The 21,947-nt window shown below is 45.7% G+C and overlaps 1 protein-coding gene across 7 annotated transcripts in view; it reads left to right on the forward strand.

Moving 5' to 3' along the window:
* Positions 1-20,115, forward strand: part of SYK (spleen associated tyrosine kinase) — a 96,610-nt gene extending 76,495 nt beyond the window's left edge. For 3 of the 7 annotated variants that reach the window (XM_032164510.2, XM_032164504.2, XM_032164505.2), the window contains 3 exons: positions 8,963-9,103; positions 9,746-9,858; positions 17,092-20,115. In XM_032164510.2, the coding sequence (XP_032020401.1) occupies positions 8,963-9,103; positions 9,746-9,858; positions 17,092-17,164 (327 nt within the window). In that variant the 3' untranslated portion in view covers positions 17,165-20,115. Of the gene's footprint in view, positions 1-8,962; positions 9,104-9,745; positions 9,859-16,949; positions 17,033-17,091 lie in introns of those variants that run through there. The other 4 variants (XM_032164507.2, XM_032164506.2, XM_032164508.2 and 1 more) reach the window with 3 other exon arrangements.
* Positions 20,116-21,947: the final 1,832 nt, after the last annotated feature.

Consider the following 21,947-nt stretch of genomic DNA (forward strand, 5'->3'; position numbering starts at 1 on the left):
CACTGCATTTCTCAAACCAGATTCATCCATGGCATCCTTTTCTGATAGGACATTTCATAACATGTGGTGGAACACTGTTCCACAGCATGGAGCTATTGGAGCATGGAGCTATTGGAGCTTGGAGCTCCAGTACTGCAGCTTGGAGCCCAATATTGCAGGATGGAGCTATTCCAAAATAACTTTCTAATGAACACCTACCTATACATGTAAAAGTTAGGAAGTGAAGATTTATCAAATAAACTCGTCATCTGTGTATGTCCACTACATATGTAGAAATTGTTCTATTGGCTTAACTGGTATCCAGAGGAGTTGAAGTGTCAAAAAATAAATGCAGTGCTGGAAAGAAGAGATCTAGATAGTTATGTGACTGAAGCTAAAAGAAATATGCCCCTTGGTTTGGTGAGGCAGAGATTATCAAGAATTAAGGGTGGACTTCCAGCAAAACATAAAGTAGAAACTAGTTCTGGGTGCAGGTTTGGACTTCCTAAAAAATAATTTCACAGTGACCAATCCCCTTGCTAATATGACTTGACCCCTCTTTGAACCCTCAAATGAACCAATAACAACTAAAAGAAGAAAAGATAAGAAAGCTCTATCTTCATATTAACTCATCTGTGGTGTATACCTAGGGTCTATGTTAACCAACTGGAAAATGTGATGGCACCAATCCCACTGAGTCAAAGAGGGTGCCCGAAGGCAGGTTAACAACCCTGCTAGGCTCTGGTGAAGTCCACATGCTCAGAAATAGATGGCAGACCTTGAAAATCTACCTAGTGGGTGGCAGATAGGATCCTGTGTTTCATGCCCTGCAGTGGTCAGAGACCCCACCCTGAGTGCAATACCCACCCACTCACCTTTCCCTAAGAGGCAGTCCATGGACCAGTAGGTGATGGGGAATGGTGGACCTCGGCCAGCAAAGGGACTGCATGAAGGGTGAGCCACAAGAACCAAGCTCCCAGGCAGGCAGGCAGACTCCACCATCTTGAGCACAAAGGCCAGGTGAGAGTACAGCAGGGGTCAGGCTGGCCCTCCTCACCCCATTCTTCATACAGTAGCTTCCCAGAAGGAAGCCCCTTCAGAGGTGAACCGCTGTGAGAAGGGCATCAGCATGGGCCTGGATAGAAACAGCAGGGAAACGGAGCAAGGGAGACAGCAGCCTAGGATGACCAGCACGGGACATGCTGGAGAAAGAAGCCTATTGTAATGCTGGATGTACCTCATCATGATCATTAGAGAAAAGAAGACAGCCTGTCTGAAACAAGGACACAGAGGAGATAGAGAAAATGAAGCATGAATGCTGGGCACCTTATCCACTGCTGTATAACAAATCACCCCAAACTTAGTGCCAAAAACACCACCAGGTGTTGGTTTCCTTGCCATCCTGCTGTGTGGGCAGGGCCGAGTAGGCAGGGTTCAGTGCGTCTGCTCACACAGGGGTTTGTATGGTGGCCCAAGGGACAGGAGGACCGTTTCCACTCTGCTCACTCACACTACTCAGCCACTGAGCAGCTGGTTAGACACAGCCCATGCTGGAGACCTCTGCGGGGCTACCAGCCAGCTCACCTGCACATGGCCTCTCCTTGGGGCCCTGGGGCTTCCTCACAGCATGGCAGCTGCAGGCTGCAGGCTGAGAGCAGTTACCCAAGAAGCAGGAAGTGGAGGCTGCCAGGCCTGTAAAGCCAGGCCCAGAAACTGCCTCAGGGTCACTTCCACCTGATCCTATTGGTCAGAGCAGCCAAGGCCACCGGCTTCAAAGGATGGGATAGATAGAACCACCCTTGCGAGGAGAAGTGTCAAAGAGTCAAAGAACATGGGGCCAATTCTAAAACTGCTGTAGTTATTAAACAGCATACCATTAAAAAATAAACTAAACTAAAAAGTAAACCAAAGATTGTCTTTGGACAATCAATGAAGAAAAAAAGCCACTAGGGAAATAAAAGCCATGTTGGAAGCAGCAAAAAGAGACAAAACTACCGAAAAGACAGGGTAGTGGAGGATTTCTGTATGAAAACAAAGCAAAGTGAAATGGAAAAGAATAAAAAGTGGGCCGGGCATGGTGGCTCACGCCTGTAATCCCAGCACTTTGGGAGGCCAAGGTGGGTGGATTACCTGAGGTCAGGAGTTCGAGACTAGCCTGGCCAACATGGTGAAATCCCGTCTCTACTAAAAATACAAAAATTAGCCAGGCATGGTGGCAGGCACCTGTAATCCCAGCTACTCGGGTGGCTGAGGCAGGAGAATTGCTTGATCCCGGGAGGTGGAGGTTGCAGTGAGCTGAGATTGTGCCACTGCACTCTAGCCTGGCCAACAGAGCAAGACTCTATCTCAAAAAAAAAAAAAAAAAGAAAAGAAAAAAAAAGTGAAACAAGATCAAAGAAAAGTGCTAGCTGTGGAAGCAAACGAACTCTGGCACTCGGGAAACCATGCATGGCAGCGTAGATTTGTGCAGCATTACGACTGAAAAACACAAGTGCTGTTTGATCCAGCAGCTCCTTCTGAGAGCAAACACACACATCTGGTAATGTGCACTCTAGCACAGGCTGCCACGGCAAAAATCTGGAAACTGCCTGATGACTACTCTGCAGGGTTTGGTCCAATCAGTCATAGCAGATTCGCAGGAAGCTCACAATGCAACCCTTTTAAAAGTGACTTTATTTGCATGTGCTGACCTAGAAATATGTCTATTATACATGGTTAGATAGAAAAATTAAAAAGTACCGTGCAAAAAGAATATGCCCCTAGTTTTATGACCAGAAAAAAGTATACACTACCTATTTATGCATGTATCTAGGTTATTCTGAAGACAGCCTAACTTTTATTGCATTTAAGATTTGTCAAAGGTTTACTTTTTTCATCAGTTCAAAATTCAGAAGAAACTTGAAATAACATACATGGCTGTATTGTTCGTAACTTGTAAGATCAAAATTTTAAAATAGCACACAGGGTGATGGAAACAAAAGTATAATCAGTTGTATCATTTGGAAGAGAAGTGCCACGGCACCTTATGGTCTCCAGATTGATGTCCTGAATGTCTCCTTGTGATCCACTGTAGTGTCATGAAATCAGTTTTCACTGAAATCATGTCCCTCTCTCCACCCCAATGAGACCTCACACAGGTGACATCAGCAGAAGATAACCAGATTCCGCTGTGTGCCCCCTGAATCCCAAACCCAGAGAGAGGGTTTTGCTATGCAGTTTTGACCTCTGCACTAACACTTGCTTTTTAAAATTAGGAAATTAGAAAGCTTTGATTATTTTTTTAATGATGCTAGCAAATAGTGCATGCTAAAATAATTGACCTGGGTGGAGAACTGATCAAGGTGGACAACTAAATGCAACTAGTATATGCTCCTCCATGGAGAGGGACCAAAATAACAAGAACATATTCACACTTCCAATAGATGGTCTAAGAGAGAACACAGATGCAACCAATGAGCGACAGGAAGCACCAAAAGCAAAGCACAGGGAAACAAGGCAGCCTGCTTGGCCAGGAATGACTGGGAGCTGGGAGAAGCTTCCAGATGTGGGGAAAGCATAAGTGAGAGATCCCCAGGGCTCCACATTCCAGCCAAGGACTTCTACAGTCCCAGCGACAGAAGAACACCTCGACCCACGTGGGCCTTAAGACTAACATAGGGAGCTGCCTAGGGATCACACAGAGGCATTGTTCCATAGAGGGAACTCACGCTGAGTCCAACAGGCTTCCAAGCTCTGAGTAGCTGCAGCTTGGTGCCGTACTGAGAACCAAGCCCCCCAAGGACTGCATCTTGCCCTGGGACTATTGCTGATGCTGCCACCACCAGGCCAAGGACAGAGGGGAGAATGGACACCTTCACACACCCCAGGGACAGATCCCCCTGCTGCTGCAGGCTGCTGTGGGACTGAGACACAAGCAAATCACACCCCCTATCGCTGGCTGCCTACACTGCTCTCCCTGAGAATGTCCCCAGCCTCCCCAGGAGCAGGCCCATAGCCAGTGCCATTCTGAGAGCCAAGCCTCCAAAGGTCTGTGTCCTTCTTTGGGCCAGGGCTGATGCTGCCACTGCCGGGCCATATAGGGAGAAGGGAGGCCAGGCACTTTCACATACCACAAAAGCAAATCCCACCACCACTGCTGAGGGCTGCTGTGGGACCAAGGCTCAAGGAGACTGCATATCCCACAGCTACCTGCCTACTCTGCACCTATTGAGAGTGGCCCTACCCTTTCTGGTGGCAGGCCTTCAGGGCAGCCACTGCTGGCAACCTAGAGACCACTCCTCCCTGTGTATCACAGCCAGCAGCTGAATGCACTACCAGAGAGCCTGAGCACAAGTCCATTGGCCTAGTCACATGCCCCAATACTTGCATGACATCCTGTTGCAGCCACTGCCAACACCAACATGGAACTTGGGTTCCAGTGAGTTGCCCTACCACTATTACTGCCATCACCCACATCACACCCACTGCCCAGGAACCCAAGAACCTGCCCACATGCCCAGCCACTGCAGCATCCAGACAATCTACGTGAAAGCCCAAGGGTCAGCCTGCTTGGACCTACTAACACCAGTGCTAGTGTATACCGCCCTAAGGCCCAAGGACAGGCATACTCAGCTCACTGCTGTCACCACTGGGGTCTGAAGACTGGCCCACCTATCATCTTCACGGTACACCTTCACAACAGCCTCCACTAATAACCATACCCTAAGCCACTGAGAAAATCACAGATGTCACTGAGGCTGTTTATGGCCAAAGAAATTATACATAGATTAAATACTGCATTCACCCCAAATCAAACCCAAAGTGCCCTACATATATATACACAACAACATATATACATCTTCAGGAAAAAGACCTCCTCTAAAAAAGCAATTTCAAAAAATTGGAAGAAATGACTGTTATACCACATGGGCATATATCAATGTAAGAACACAGGAAGCATGAAAAAGCAAGGAAATATGATACCTCCAAAGGAACACATAATTCTCCAGCAAAAAAAATCCCAATCAAAAAGAAATCCACAAAACCCCAGATGAAGAATTCAAAATATTGATTTTAAAGAAGGTAAATAAGATATAAGAGAATTCTGAAAAACAATGGAGAGAATTAAGAAAAACAGTTCAGGATATGAATGAGAAACTTATCAATGAAATAGATATCTTTAAAAGAACCAGACAAATTCTGGGACTAAAGATTCATTGAATGCAATAAAAAAAATATATCCCAAACTTTACCAATAGACTAGGTCAGGCAAAAGAAAGAATCTCAGAACTTGAAGACAGATCTTTTGAAACAATCTATTCAGACAAAAGTAAAGAGAAAAGAATAAAAAAGAATGAGCAAACTCTTCATGATATATGGGGCAGTGTAAAGCAACTGAATATTCAAATCATCACCAAGGGTGAAGAGAGAATGAAAGATTAGAAATCCTATTTAATGAAATATTAGATCAAAACTTCCCAAATGTAACAACAAACCTAGACATCCAGATACAGGAGGACCAAAGGTCCCCAAACAGATACAATGCAAAATCATCTTCTCCACAGCACATTATAATCAAACTACTTAAAGTCAAAGCCAAAGCAAAAATACTAAAAACAGCAAAAGAAAAGCTTCTAATCACCCATAAAGGAATCACCATTAGACTAACAGTGGATTTCTCAGCAGACACCTTACAGGCCAGGAGAGGAGGGGACGACATTTTCAAAGTGCTGAAAGAAAAATACTGCCACCCAAGGAGACCATGTCCAGCAAAACTATCCTTCATAAATAAAAGAAAAATAAAGCCTTTCCCAGGTAAGCAAACACTGAGGGAACTCATCACCACTAGACTGATCCTAGAAGAAATACTCAAAGGAATCCTAAACATGAAAGTAAAAGGACAATATTTATCATCATAAAAACACAAAAGTATAAAACTCACTGGTAAACCAAACATACAAATAATCCTGTTAAATAGTGGATGAAGAACATAGATAGACATTTCTCAAAAGAAGATATACGAATGGCTAACAGGTATATGAAAAAATGCTCAATATCACCAAACACAGGGAAATGCAAGTTACAAACACAATGAGATACCATCTTACCCCAGCTAGAATGGCTATCATTAAAAAGATTTTTAAAAAATGCTGGCAAAGATGCAGTAAAAAAGGGAACTCTTATACACTGTTTGTGGGAATGTAAACTGGTGTAGTCACTATGGAAAATAGTAGAGAGACTTCTCAAAACAAAAACAGGCTGGGCACGGTGGCTCACGCCTGTAATCCCAGCACTTTGGGAGGCCGAGGCGGGTGGATCATGAGGTCAGGAGATTGAGACCATCCTGGCTAACACGGTGAAACCCCATCTCTACTAAAAATACAAAAAATTAGCTGGACATGGTGGTGGGCGCCTGTAGTCCCAGCTACTTGGGAGGCTGAGGCAGGAGAATGGTGTGAACCCGAGAGGCAGAGTTTGCAGTGAGCCGAGATTGCACCACTGCACTCCAGCCTGGGCAACAGAGCAAGACTCCGTCTCAAAACAAAACAAAACAAAGCAAAAAAATCTACACATAGAATTACCGTATGATCCAGCAATCCTACTATTGGGTATTTATCCAAAGGCAAATAAACTTGTACCAAAGGGATACATACACTCATATGCTTATCATAGAACTATTCACAATAGCAAAGATGTAGAATCAACCTAAGTGTCCATCGATGGATGAATGTGTAAAGAAATGTGAGATATATATATATATATACACACACACACATATATATATACACACACATATATACATATATATATATACACAATGGAATAATATTTGGCCTGAAAAAGAATGAAATTATGTCATTTACTGCAACATGGATGGAACTGGAGGTCATTATGTTAGGTCATAAGCCAGGTACAGAAAGACGGATGCCACATGTTCTCACTCATGTGTGGAAGCTAAAAAAAAAAAAGAGAGAGAGAGAAAGATTTCATGGAGATAGAGAATAGAATGATAGATACCAGAGGCTAGGAAGGGTGTATGGATGGGAGTGGAGATGAAAGAGGTTGGTTAATGGGTACAAACATACAATTAGACAGAACAAGTGAACTCCAATATTTGATAGCAGAGTGGGGTGACTATAGTTAGCAACATTATATTGTTTGTTTCAAAGTTGCTAGAAGAGAGGGCTTGAAATGCTCCCAACACATGGAAATGGTTAAGTACTGAAGGTGATGGATGCCCCAAATACCCTGACTTGATCATTACACATTCCATGCATGTAACAAATACATGTACCCCATAAATATGTAAAATATTTTATATCAATTAAAAAATTAAAAAAAGAAATAATTGACATTGGCTTAAAACTATGGACATATGCACAGTAGTACTTGAATATACTTATGAACAGCCCAGTATTTCTTGGAGCATAACCATGAAGTAATATTCAAGTTTGACTTCTACATACCCCTACATTGCCATCTACATGCCCCATGAAGCTGTGTGTGGCCAAAAGAAAAGATGAGAGGAGAAAACTAAAAGATGCAAGCATTTTAGCCTGAATCTTAAAATATATGTATTTAGATTTTTTAAAAGAATTTTAAAGCTTTTAAGATTTAATAGTATCTTTAAAATTCAGACTAAACACACAGACACACACACATACACGCACAGTATTTTGTGGGTCAGGATTTTATTCTTTGTTAAAGTTGTGATAAAATACACGCAACATGAAATTTACCAGCTTAATCATTTTTTGTGTGTACATTTTAGCAGTGCTAAGTACGTTCATGTTGTTGTACAACCAATATCCAGAACTCTTTTTATCTTGTAAAACTGAAACTCTATCCCCATCAAACACTGACTCCCTATTCTCCCCTCCCTACTAGTCCCTGGCAACCAGCATTGTACTTTCTGTCTGTATGAGTTTAACTACTCTTGGTACCTCACCAGAACTATACAGTATTTGTCCTTTGGTGACTGGCTCATTTTGTTACCGGTGGAGGGTGTCCAGCTTCTTGGCATCTTGAACAAAGAATTGGACAAAACGCACAAACACAGCAAGGAAACAATGAAAACACAAAAGCAGAGATTTATTGAAAACAAAAGTACACCCCACAGGGTGGAAGTGGGCCTGAGCATAGGGGTTCTAGAGCTCAGTTACAGAGTTTTCTGGGGTTTAAATACCCTCTAGAGGTGTTCACTGGTTACTTGGGGTACACCCTACGTAAATGAAGAGGCTGAAGTGAAGTTACAAAGTTATTTACTTGGTGTACACCCTCTGTAAATGAAGAGGATGAAGTAACGTTACAAAGTGATTTACTGAGTGTACACCCTGTGTAAATGAAGAGGATATTTCCTGTCATAGCTGAAGGGTTTCCATTTGATTTAGTTTTAGGAAATCCTTAGGTTCCCTGCCTCCAGGCCCTATTCTCCTGTCTCAATTTCACTCAGCATAATGTCCTCCAGGCTCATGCATATTGTAGTGAATTCCCTTCCTTTTGAAGGCTGAATACTATTCCGTTGTCTATATAGAGGGTGTTTTGTTTATCCACTCATCTGCTGAAGGACACCTGGGTTGCTTTTATGTTTTAGCTATTGGGAATAATGCTGCTATGAACATGAATGTACATAATTTTATGCTTTTCTTTCTTTGCTTTTTTTTTTTTTTTTTTTGAGATGGAGTCTCTCGTTGTGTCACCCAGGCTGCAGTGCAGTGGTGTGATCTCAGCTCACTGCAACCTCCGCCTCCTGGGTTCAAGCAATTCACCTGCCTCAGCCTCCCGAGTAGCTGGGATTACAGGCACCTGCCACCACACCTGGCTAATTTTTGTATTTTTAGTGGAGACGGGGTTTCACCATGTTGGCCAGGCTAGTCTCGAGCTCCCAATCTCAAGTGATCTGCTCTCCTCAGCCTCCCAAAGTGCTGGGATTACAGGCACGAACCACTGTGCCCGGCCCACAATTTTATTCTTAATGGAATTTCTCCCTCTGCTTTGCTTTTAGGCCCAGACCCATGGAAAGTGGCCTGTCAAATGGTACGCTCCAGAATGCATCAACTACTACAAGTTCTCCAGCAAAAGCGATGTCTGGAGCTTTGGAGTGTTGATGTGGGAAGCATTCTCCTATGGGCAGAAGCCGTATCGAGTGAGTCACTCCTGCTTCATTTTCTCACTGTGGGGCCATTAGAACAGATAAGCACCAGATTGTCTTTACAAGAACCTGAAAATCCTAAAATCTGAGCACCTCTCTGAGTCTCTCATTATCTTTTACCAGTAAGCAGTTAATGTGCCCTCAGTCTATTCCAAACTGAGAGCGAAAACTGATGCTCACTGAAGAGTGTGTTTTTCCCATTGTGTGTCAACACATATAAATATACACAAAATATAACCCAGATCATTATTCTTTAGAGTTGAAATAGAAATAATGACTATTTACAGTATCTTAATTACATTTTTTAGATCTTTTAATTAAAACATATATACCAAAAAGGGCACAACTCTTAGCATGCAGTACAGTGGTTTTCCACAAATGAAACATACCCGTGAAATCAGCCCCCAGATGAAGAACAGAACCCCAGAGGCCTGTTTCCTCTGCACACACAGCCTTCCCCAGGGGTAACCCATCTGACTCCAACATCACAGATTAAGTGCTTCTGTTTTTATACTTCATATAATTGAAATTATACAACGTGTACTCCTCCATGTCTTGGAGTGGCTGTTTTGTTTTGTTTGACTAACACCTTTAAAAAAAAAAAAAAAAAGCTTATGCATATCTTGCATGTTGTAGGGGATGAAAGGAAGTGAAGTCACCGCTATGTTAGAGAAAGGAGAGCGGATGGGGTGCCCTGCAGGGTGTCCAAGAGAGATGTACGATCTCATGAACCTGTGCTGGACGTACGAGTGAGTACCTGACACTGTCTGTGATGTATTCAGATGCTCTGGAAACAGATGAAATGGCTGGGCGTCTAAAAAAAGGATAAAGTTCACCTTTTCATGAATCAGGAATGTGCCCCCTTTCTAAACAAACAATGGTGGGGGCTGGTCTTGCTTTAAGAGACCTTGCTTTCTGGCCCATGCACTTACATGTGGTAGAGCCTAAAGAGCAAGTTTAGATGGGGACTTTAACCCAAGTGTCCAAATTTAAATGTCAATAATGGTGGAGAGATGGGGCAAGGGCAGTCAAAGTAAAAAAGTATTTGTAAGAGTTTGGGGCTGGATGCCATTTTTGGCATAGAGGATGGCAGAAGTACTCGGTAGGGCATGTTACACTTTCCTAACTCCCTGATTACCATGAGCAGTAAGGGGTGACCTCAGACTCTGGCCAGCTCACAGATAGATTGGCTAAGATTGCACTTCCCTAGAATCTACCTTGTCCTTGAAGTGGTGGCCTCAGTCCACCCTGACTGCCGTCATATGTCTCACTTAGTGGATCCCAGATGCTGTTATGCTTTTAAAGTACACCTGGCATTATTCTCAGGTGATGTTCAGGGCAGCTCAGCAGGGAAGGAAAATGCATTGCCGCTGAAAATTAGGAGTACAGCTTTGCCAGGCTCGGCAGGCTGCTTGTGCGTGCGTAGCATGGTGACCCCAAGCCGCCATCTCCAGCAACCTGGTACTGAACTGTGCACACAGAGCCCATGCAGCTTAGAATCGATGTGGTTTGTGATCAGGAGGACATCACAAATCCTGGCCATGGATTTGATGCTTTGTGGAATCAGGTTTGCCTTCAGATACAGCTGACATTGCCAGAGCCTCTGAAAGATGAGGGCTATTCCAAATGCTGCAGATGCCACCTGAGATTCCGAGACCTCCCCTCCTCACCCTGGGAGTATCACTCTACCACAATTGTGACTGACAGGGAAATTATCTCATTCTCTATCTAGAAACCACTGAGGGGGCAGCCACAAAGGCAGCAGGCAAATTGTGGGTAGATGCTTCCCTGCCCCTGCTGCTGCCGTGGCTCAGGAGAGGAGCCTGGCCTGGGCCCCAGGGCATCTTCTCCAACCCCAAGTGTTAGTGCTACAGGGAGAGCTAAGTGTCAGCAAGAGGGAAGTGTTATTCATGGATTTAGGAGGATGTTTATTCCTAAGTCTTGGCTTAATTTTCCCAATGCCCAAACTAGAATCGTCAGAACCATTGGCAAGTAGGCACTGGCAGCACTGGACCCTGGGGAGGGCAGCCCTTGGGCACGTGGCAGCCTATGACCCTTTACTGCAAGTGTTCTTTGGTCCAGCCTGCAGCTCCCTTTGCAAGGCTTCCCTTCCTGTAGGAGGGTGAGGAGGGTAGAGTTTAAATCATTGTGATACAAATGCAAAAACTTCGAATTAAAAATGAACTCGCAGTGGGGGAGTTTTTTGCATTTAACGTTAATGCTGATCTATGTACTTCTGCCGATTCTTCTTTGTGGTGTGTGTTTAACAGTGAGGAGTGAAAGGTGGGTGGGAAGAGGGCAGGGTGCTGCAGCCAGGGGCACCACCTCCCACTTGGCTCCCAGGTGGGTGCAGTGAGGCTGCTGAATACCCTTTGGGCTCGTGGTGCATTCTTGTGACTCAAGGAATCAGGATGGGGGCTGCTGGGCCGACCTCTGTCCTCCATGGACGCACTAACAGTGGGCACTGTTATTTCCAGAATGGTCCACCAGGGGGAGACCGGGGAGGGAAAGCAGTCTACGTAATATTCACTGGATGTTTACCAGAATTACCGCAAAGTAGAGCAGTAGAACAGTTTCCTTAAGAGAGTATTCTTTCTAAACGTATTTTCCCGCCTGGAGATTTAAGATGGAACCTGAGTGAGGTTTACAGGCAGGCAATGTCTTTCCCCTTGGTTCCCACCCCAGTCCTCTCTGCAGGGGTGCATTTCAGTGAGTTCTGCAGGCTTGGAGGAGTCAGCTCCAGGGCACAAGCCCCAGTCAAAAGGAAATCATGACAATGGCCCATGCCCCAGATTAGAAATCACAGCTCTTTATCAGACTTTGATTTATTTCCCAACAAAGCTATATTTCCGAAGGTTACAGTGTTTCTAGTAGTGACCTCAAACAGGGTTGGGGGAGGTGGGGAGATGTTCTGAAACTTTTGAAGCAGCTGTGTTTGTCTGGGGTAATACCTGAGCTCGTTGCCTCACACCAAGGAAATCAAAGATGCAGACAAACAAGAAGTGAGTTTAAGAGCAGAGGTTTAATAGGCAAGAGAAAAGAGAAAAGCTGTCTCTCCTGCAGAGAGATAAGAGCTCCCAAGTGGTTCTTCCGGTTCCGTGTCGAAATGCACAGGGTTTTATAGACGAGCTTGAGTCTAATTTACATAGGGCCTAAAGATTGGTTGGACCAGGTGGGCCATTTACATAACACGAAAAGAAACTGGCCGCCCCACCCTAATCTTTTATTATGCAGATGAGGTCTCTACTTGGCCGACAACATCATGTTGCCGGTTTTTGTTTTTTTTTTTTTTGAGACGGAGTCTAGTTCTGTCGCCCAGGCTGGAGTGCAGTGGCACGATCTGGGCTCACTGCAAGCTCTGCCTCCCGGGTTCACGCCATTCTCCTGCCTCAGCCTCCTGAGTAGCTGGGACTACAGGCACCTGCCACCGTGCTCGGCTGATTTCTTTTATTTTTATTTTTATTTTTTTGTATTTTTAGTAGAGTCAGTGTTTCACCGTGTTAGCCAGGATGGTCTCGATCTCCTGACCTCGTGATCCGCCCGCCTTGGCCTCCTAAAGTGCTGGAATTACAGGTGTGAGCCACCACGCCTGGCCATTACCTGCTTTTTTTTTTTTTTTTTTTTTTTGAGACAGAGTCTCACTCTGTAGCCTAAGCTGGAGTGCAGTGGCACCATCTCGGCTCACTGCAAGCTCCACCTCCTGGGTTCACACCATTCTCCTGCCTCAGCCTCCCGAGTAGCTGGGGCTACAGGCACCTGCCACCACACCCAGCTAATTTTTTTGTATTTTTTAGTGGAGGCAGGGTTTCACCGTGTTAGTCAGGATGGTCTCGATCTCCTGACCTCATGATCCGCCGCCTCGGCCTTGTTGTCTGCTTTTTTTACTGCACACGTGGCAACAAGGAAAGTGGAAGAGGGAACCTCCATGTTGAATATCCGTGGCTCCAGGTATCCCTTTTCTATTGACACAGCTGCCGGCATTTACCTATGCAAGCTTTTAGCTTGCTTAGCTATGCTTGCAGTTTGATTTTTCAGGCTGCTTTTTGTTAGAAAAGACATGATTTAGGAGCTGCTTTTTATTGCAAGGAAACCTTACAGAGGACTCTGTTACCCTCACTGTCTGCCTAAATAATTTCTTTCTAGCTCTGTATCACTTTGTCTGAACATAGGAAATTCAATGAGGTGCAGCTGAATGAAAAAAAAAGGAAAAGATTCCTTGGAGCAGGGCCACAAGGAGAACTCAGAAGCGCCAAGGGCTGGTCCTGGTAACCCGGGCTATTGCTCGAGGCCCTCTGGAAGATGCAGGGGGTCCCTCACTGCAGGCCTTGTCATCAGTTCCAAGGTGTGGTCCTGGAGGGAATTCAGAGGGACTTCCCAGCCTCAATGACAGAGCCCTGAGAAGGCAGACAGCATCCCTCAATCTTGAAAGACAGCCAGAGATTACCTCCAACTCCTTTTTAGTCTTAATGGGCTCTTCAGCTGGACCTAGAAACCAAATTGATACCAGGCCAGATTAACAAAAGAAAAGCTTACTAATTTTACTAGTTTTGCATCTTTATGGGGATCCTCACAAGAGAGTGAAGTCTAAAGAAGTGGCCAAAACAAGATGCTTTTATACTTTTTAGACAAAGAACCGTACATTTAAGAAGAAATGACAGGACAAATAAAATCTGGCTAGAAGGAGTAAATTTTCTAGAGAAGGCACTAGGAGATATGAGGAGGCTGTAAAACCAGTGGAAGATAAGGGATACTGTGTTAAATATGTTTACTTAGACCCATTGCAACTCCAATCCCCAGTCTCTGATGATAAGGGGCATTTTCTCATCCTGCTCCAGGGAGGATCTCCTTCCCAGAAGAGTCTTTATGGCTTGCTGCAGGCAGGAAGAGACAGATCAGCTCGTCCTTTCGGAAACTACAATTTATCCAATATTTTCAACTCAAAATAATCAATATCCCAATCTGGCATATTTTGGGATGGCCCATGCTTCACTCCTTCCCCCTCTCACTTTCCTAAGAGGAAACACAACATCAGAGTCCTGCCCCGTGCAGGTCACTCAAGGAGGCAGCGTGAAAGCCAGGAAGGAAACACTGGCCCTAGGAAAAGCAGGAATCAGGAAGGCTTCCACTGTAGTGTTTTCCAGAGACAAGTCATGCTTGGGGTGATTAAAGACACCAATGGGGAAAGCCCTTGCAAATGGAGAGAAGTTGGTGCTGTTGATCCTGAAAAACAGTCTCCTAATAGTCCCAGCCCTCCAGTGGGGGCCTCTGCCGAATGGAGAAAATTCCTGGGCTCTCAAGGTTCTCTGAGAGTCAGGGAAGCTCTAGATGTGGCTCAAATTCCTGTTTAAAGATCAAGAAGCCCAAGATATAACATGAATTCCCAGGACCTTGGTGAGATCTCCCCTGGCTCCCTGCACAGCCTCAGCCCCAAGGCTTTCCTCTGAGGGGCACATCCTCTGAGAGCCCTGGGTCACTCACAGGGTCGGTGGCCACTGCCGGAGCTCCTGCTATGCAGGCTGCCACCCCAGGTGCAAATCTCACAGAAGCCTCAGACCCTGTCCTTATCAGACCTTATAGTTTGGGCTGGGGCAGACAGGCAATAAACAATAAGCTAAAAATAAGTGTGTCCTATGGTGTGTCTTAGGAAAGCGATGACTCCAGTGGGAATTCTAAGCAAGGAGGGCACAGGGGCCTGGAGGATATCACGTGTATGTGTGGGGTTTTTAAAGCCCTCTCGTGTTGAAGTAGTTTCTCACAGTTGCCTGCAGCACAGAAGCATATTGGAGCTTTTAGAATGTGGTGGATTCAATGAAGGGACTACAGGTGGTCCTAGTATATTCTCTGTTTTGTTTTGTTTTGCTTTGTTTTTTCATTTTTTCCTCAGTTGTAAACAGCCACCCTCTCCAAGGTGATATATAGAGACAGACAGAGAGAGCGGGAGGGAGGTAGATGAAGGGAGAGAAGGAGGGAGGGAGGGAGAGAAGTAGTCTCATTAGCACAAACCCAGGTATGGTTGAAGGGGGTTTATCATGAGTAACAAAAGATGCTGCTTTCAGCCCAACAATCAGGAAATTCCAAAGGTTTTAGGAGCTCTGTGCCAGGAACCCAGGATAAAGACCATATATCTCTTTATATAAAATCACACATGGAAACTTTAAAAGAGAACAGGAAATTATGGGGAGGGAAGCCTCACACTTCCAACAGGGGCTCCAGATAGGCCACCTTTAGGGATTGCAGCTGAGACCTGCAGGCTAAGAAGCAAGGTTGAGTGTAGGGATGAGGGGAGAGGAGGAGGGTCACTGGGTACAAGGGGCAGAGCAGAATCTGCACTCTGGCCTGAAAGCAGAGCAGTAGGCCAGGGCAGGGCGGGAAGCTGGGCATGCAAGGGCACTGCATCACCCTCCTGCTGCTGAAGCACAGCTGTGTCCCAGCTTTCTGGAGGCAGCATCTCCCATAGATGTACAGGAGAAATTTTCTAGGAGACCTGACCAGGTGTTTTTCCTGAGGACGAGTCTGTATTCCTGTTTCCTTGCATTAGTTTGCTCCTTGGCTGCTGGGCAGATGAACCCCCAGAGCAAGATCCAAAGGTGCTCTTTGTACCATTTGGATCCCCACAGTTGGAGCAGAGCCCCGTTTTGCAAAGACGCTAAAGTATGTTCTCTTTGACTGTAGAAGTTTAGGAGCAAGACAGAGGCTGTCCCTCTGGGTGGACACATGCTCCTATAACAGAGGCTTGGCCACCATATCCCCTCCAGGAACACACTTGGTGGCCAGAGACAAGGCCCCTCTCAGTGACACCCTGGGAAGCCCGTGTCCCCAGACATGACCAGATGGCTGACCACACTGATCAATTTGAGCAGTTTTATCATTTTGCTCACTACTGAAAGCTATAAGTGAAACCATGTATTTTGATGCCATTTGACAAAGCTACCCATTTTGATTTGTAGAAGCCACTCTGCTCTTATAATGATGAGTGAGTCTTGGTCCTGATGCACGTTCTATGGCTGTTCTCTTGTGTCAACATTGAACCATATGAAATTGCCATTGACATAGGTCAAAATGGCTGAATGCGGACGGTTTCCTACAATTTAATCTCACATTCTGTTTCACTTTTTCACTTATTGTATTTCAACTTCACCCACTTGCAATATCCAGAAATCTTGCAAAATAAGAAAAATAACTTCTAAGTGAGGATCGATTATCAGGGTTTTAGTACTTGCTTCCAAGTGATCTGTACAGGATGTCTGTGTAAGAGAAAACAGAAGTGTCTGTAAATGTTTGTTTGGAGACTGCGAATTGTTAACGCTTTTGCCCGTAGTTTACTGACATCAGTGCCTCCCTGGCCAGCAGTGGCAGTAAGGACTGGCTATATTAAGGTTGATCATAGACAAGCCCTGGGTCTTTGCTTCTGCCATACCATGTTTTGAGTTTTCCTAAGAACCCGTATCAACAGCTCATTTTCAGAAAATCCAGAGCCATCGATTAGAGCGTGGAAAGGGAGAATTAAAGTTATGTTCTTATTTCTTCTCTTAACAAGATTACGAGTCAGATGTTGACTATATCTGCAGAACATTTGCCAAGTATTTTCAGACACCTGTTTTGCTAAAATCACAGAGAGACAGCCTCTTTGTGTTGCCTGTGGCACAGAAGCATATTGTGTGCCGCATATCTGAACCTGGGGCTAAAACACTCCCAATTCTAATGCAAAAAGTCTCCTACTTTAAGGTGGACATGAATCACCTGGAGGTCTTGTTAAAAATGCAGATATAGGTTATTTAGGTCTACAGTAGGCTGACACTATTTCTGACAGCCTTCTGGTCTCCCTGGGGCGGGGGCACAGGGACCACGCTGTGAGCTGCAGGCCCTAGAGTCAGCCACCAAGGAGCAGCATCACTGGTACTCAGCCTGAAGAGGCCCCGCTTGTGATCAGCATTTTTTCACAAGCACATTGACAAACAAGAATGCACCTCTTCCCATTCCAGTGTGGAGAACAGGCCCGGATTTGTAGCAGTGGAACTGCGGCTGCGCAATTACTACTATGACGTGGTGAACTAACCGCTCCCGCACCTGTCGGTGGCTGCCTTTGATCACAGGAGCAATCACAGGAAAATGTATCCAGAGGAATTGATTGTCAGCCACCTCCCTCTGCCAGTCGGGAGAGCCAGCCTTGAATGGAACATGCCCGTGACTTGTCACCCAAAGCCTGTCCCAGGACTCACCCTCCACAAAGCAAAGGCAGTCCCGGGAGAAAAGACAGATGGCAGGATCCAAGGGGCTAGCTGGATTTGTTTGTTTTCTTGTCTGTGTGATTTTCATACAAGTTATTTTTACAATCTGTTTCCAAATCCCTTTCATGTCTTTCCCCTTCTCTGGTTCCTGGGGTGCATTTGTTACTCATCGGGCCCAGGGACATTGCAGAGTGGCCTAGAGCACTCTCACCCCAAGCAGCCTTTTCCAAATGCCCAAGGATGCCTTAGCATGTGACTCCTGATGGGAAAGCAAAGGCAGAGGAATTTGGCTGCTTCTACGGCCATGAGACTGATCCCTGGCCACTGAAAAGCTTTCCTGACAATAAAAATGTTTTGAGGCTTTAAAAAGAAAATCAAGTTTGACCAGTGCAGTTTCTAAGCATGTAGCCAGTTAAGGAAAGAAAAAAAAAAAAAAAAGCCTGGATACTGCTTTTGCTGTCTCTGTTATGAGATGAAAGACTTACATGTTTGTGATAAAAGGGGACCATTTGAATGAATTGGCTTGGCTTACTTTCCCCCTGAAATCCTCTCTCCTGCAGACTGTCTTGAAGACCTAGTGACTGGTAAATAAAGCCCTGCATGGAGGCTGCACAGCAGGGGCAAGAGGCCCGTCCCCCAGCGTCTCACTGAGGACAGCTTCGGGCTGCCTTCCCCTGGATGTGGTCCACACCTTCCTCTCCTCCACAGAGAGGGTGCTGCCAGAATCCCCTGTTACTTTCTGTGTCTGTAATGGGGGGACAGCACAGGGATCAAAGCCATCTAAAGACTTTCCAAAGAAAGTATTAATTCAGAACAAGCCAAAGACCCTGAGCCTCACCACAAATAGGCCTTTTGGAGTGTGAATTTGAGTTGAAGATACGAGACCGGAGAATGATTTTCTGGTCTTAACTAATCCTTGTCTTCATGTTTGATCTTAAAGAAGTCATCACCCATTGATTTCAGTTTTGCTGTACCTCTTGAAAGTTAAAGAGACATCTCAGCACTTTAGGAGGCCGAGGCGGGTGGATCACTTGAGGTAAGGAGTTTGAGACCAGCCTGGCCAATATGGTAAAACCCCATCTCTACTAAAAATACAAAAATTAGCTGGGCGTGGTGGCATGCGTCTGTAGTCCCAACTACTCGGGAGGCTGAGGCAGGAGAATCACTTGAACCCAAGAAACGGAGGTTGCAGTGAGCCGAGATTGCGCCACTGCACTCCAGCCTGGGCATCACAGCGAGACTCTGTCAAAAAAAAAAATAAAATAAAAATAAAAACTTAAAGAGATAATTTAGCCATCATTCTTATGCCAGCAGATATAAATAAACTTGGACCCATCCAGTCTTCAGCTAAACCTGAGACATTTTAAAGTGCATGGACAGCCATGGACAGCAGGCCCGCCTCTAACAGGGGATGCAAGGCATGGAGCAAGACAATCAGTACCCATGCTCAGCCACAGAAGACAGGAGTCACTCATATAACTTGTGTTTAGAAGTTTTTGGAAGCCACGCACACTTTTTGAAATCACACTATCTGGTGGTTTAATCATATTTTTAAAGACAGAATCCCTGAGTTCTGAGCAGATTCTCAAAACACATTTAGAATCCCTGAAATTAGAAAGATCAGTGACAAAATATCTGTCAGCCAGGCCACAAACAGGTGTAGAATTATGAAAGGAGTGGTTGGATGTGCCAAGTTTGGTAAAGTGGTGACTGCATCTGAGAAAGAGGCTGTGAGGCTGAATTCTTGGTGGCTTCCTTCTGTAACTTCCAGAGGGAGTCTTCAACACAGGCCCCATGCTCGTAGGAATACAGTAGCACCTATGTAGGAAGTGTGTAGAGTTTTCTGTCTTCTTTCTGTGTGATTTTTGGCCTTTTTATCAGCACTTCTCCCCTCCCAGGAGCCTGGGGATGCCAAACATCCAGAATGTGATGGGGCAAGATGGGGGCAGGGGCCTCACCTCCCTGCAGAGGTCTGGCCGGGTCTCCTTGTCCCTGGACAATCTCCTGAGCCTCTCCGCTTGGTGGAGCAGGCACCTGTGTGCAGAATTCCCACTGTGGCCAGCACGAGGAAGTCTTTTCTAGTGAAAATGTGTCCTGTGGTCAGGAATAATTATCCTTTCCCCTGCAGCCACCAAGGAGGGCAAATAGAGAAAGGTAACTTAATTGAAGGATTGGTCATGTGAAAAGGGCTACATTTGGGAAGCTGGGAAAGGCCTCCAGGCTTCTACAGCAGCTAGCTTGGGCTGGATTCTCACACCCAGGCTGCCCCTTGGATTGTTCTACCCAAGCTTTTCCCTGGGGTCTGGGCTCACTCCATAAGGTAAGGTGCCTTTTACCTTATGGTCCTTCTTTAGCAGGGAACAAAGGAGCATCATGGACAGGCTGCCCTAGCAGCATCACATTGGCTACTGAGGCCATGAATATCTTGTCCCCCAGCAGGGCCGAGTGTTTCTATCACAGAAAACAGTGCGTTCAGTGGTGAAAATCGTTGCATGCATGTTTTCATCTGAGCATGTCCTTCTCCCATACTCCCTATCAGCCAGCTCTGCCTGTAGTTGCTGGATGGTGATTGCACTTGGACATCAGTCCAACGACTGCAAGTCTGCCTGGATTATCACTTGCAGAGGCGACAGCTGCATTGTCAGGCCTCCCAGCCCTGCAGAGGGCTCCCTCCACTGGTTAGCAGTGTGTCGTGTTTTCCATTCATTTCAGAAGAGCTACATTGTGTCACTGGACATTTTTAAAAACTGGGATTTTTAATAAAAATTTAAAATTTGCTTTGTGATGATTTTCACGGAAGTTATTAGGATATGGTAAGTCACACTGTCAAATAGTGTCAAGCAGCATTGTCAAAGGGGTAGCTAAATGTTTTTTTAAAACATTAAGTCCCTGCCATGTCCCAAAAAAGTGAATGTGTTGGCCGGGTGCAGTGGCTCACGCCTGTAATCCCAACACTTTGGGAGCCCAAGGCAGGAGGATCTCTTGAGCCCAGAGTTTGAGACCAACCTGGACAACATAGTAAGAACTTTAGCTCTGCAGAAATCAAAACATTAGCCGGGTGTGGTGATATGCACCTGTAGTCCCAGCTACTTGGGAGGCTGATGCAGGAAGATTGCTTGAGCCTGGGAGGTCGAGGCTGAAATGAGCTGTGATGGCACCACTGCACTCCAGTCCAGGTGACAGAGCAAGATCCTATCTCAAAAAAAAAAAAAGTGGATGTGCACAGGTCACTCAAAGTTGTCTGTGACATTCCACCACACAGAAGGGGGAGGCCCATCAGGGAGGGCCCGGTCCTGCCCTGCCTCTGTCTTTTATTCATGAGCAGAGCATCTCCCCAGCCAGGGCCTGAGAGCCCATGGCCTGCCTAATAAAAGACTGAGGAGACTCAGAAATCCCCCATCAGGCCAAAGCAGGGTTGTGGGTTTTGAGCTATCCCTTTCTCTATGAAGACAGCCTAAAGGGAACTAGGGTAGGCAAAGAAAGGATTCCAGAGCCCCAATTTCTGCCTGTTCTAAGGAGGTTACACACATGCACAGGCACACATATACATCCACATGCACACATGCATGCACACATGCACAGAAGGCATGCACACGTGTACATATGCACACATGCATATATGTCAATGCATACATGTATATGCACACATGTACATACACGTGCATGGGCACAAACGCACACATTTACATGTACACATGCATCCACACACATAAGCACATGCACAAATGTACACATACAGACATTCACACATGTGCACACATGTGCATACATGTACTCACACCTGTACCCACATGCACACATATACATACACATATGCAGAGACGGGCACACATACATGCACATGCACACAAATACACAGAACATGCATGCACCACACAGTACACGTACATATACCAAACACCACATACACCTTCACACACCACACATACATGCACTGCGCATACACACACTATGCCATACACACACACCACGCAAGCACACACACACAAAACACACACACCACCGCACATACTGAACCTTACTCCAAATAACCACTTAAAAATCCATGTGAGGCAGTGGTCCTGCAGTGGACACACCCTCACGTCTGCATCCATCTTCATCACCACCCTCTCTGGGGTCAAGCACTAAGGGACTCTCCCTCACAATCTTCCATCCTAGCCTCCCCTGGGTTCCCTCTGCTCTTGCCAAGCCAAGTTAGGTTTGGAGGAAACAGTGAAGTTGGCTGGGCCAAGGCTCCCTGGGTCAGCTGGGAGATGGGAAGGACACAGGCTGCCCGATAGCCCAATGGCCTGCAGGGGGCCGCTCCAAATACAGTGGGGTGGTGAAGCGCCCTGAAGTCAGAGAAGAACACAGCACACAACAGACCACTGGGCTCCAGCACTGACTTTAGGCACATCCTATAAATTGAACCCCCGAGCACCACAATTTCAGCTGAGGGTGCCTGCACTGACACATGTAAGTGCCAGCACAGTGGCCTTATTCTAAAAATGTCAAAATGTCAGCAGATGCCATGGTCTGTGCTGTTCATGCCGGTGGCCAACTGCTGGGAGGAATGCTGTGGGCAGCAGACGGCCTGGGCCCTAGGACAGCTCTGGAAATAAGCACTGGCC

Source organism: Hylobates moloch, unplaced genomic scaffold (genome assembly GCF_009828535.3).
Source record: "Hylobates moloch isolate HMO894 unplaced genomic scaffold, HMol_V3 SCAFFOLD_10, whole genome shotgun sequence".
Classification (NCBI taxonomy): Eukaryota; Metazoa; Chordata; class Mammalia; order Primates; family Hylobatidae; genus Hylobates; species Hylobates moloch.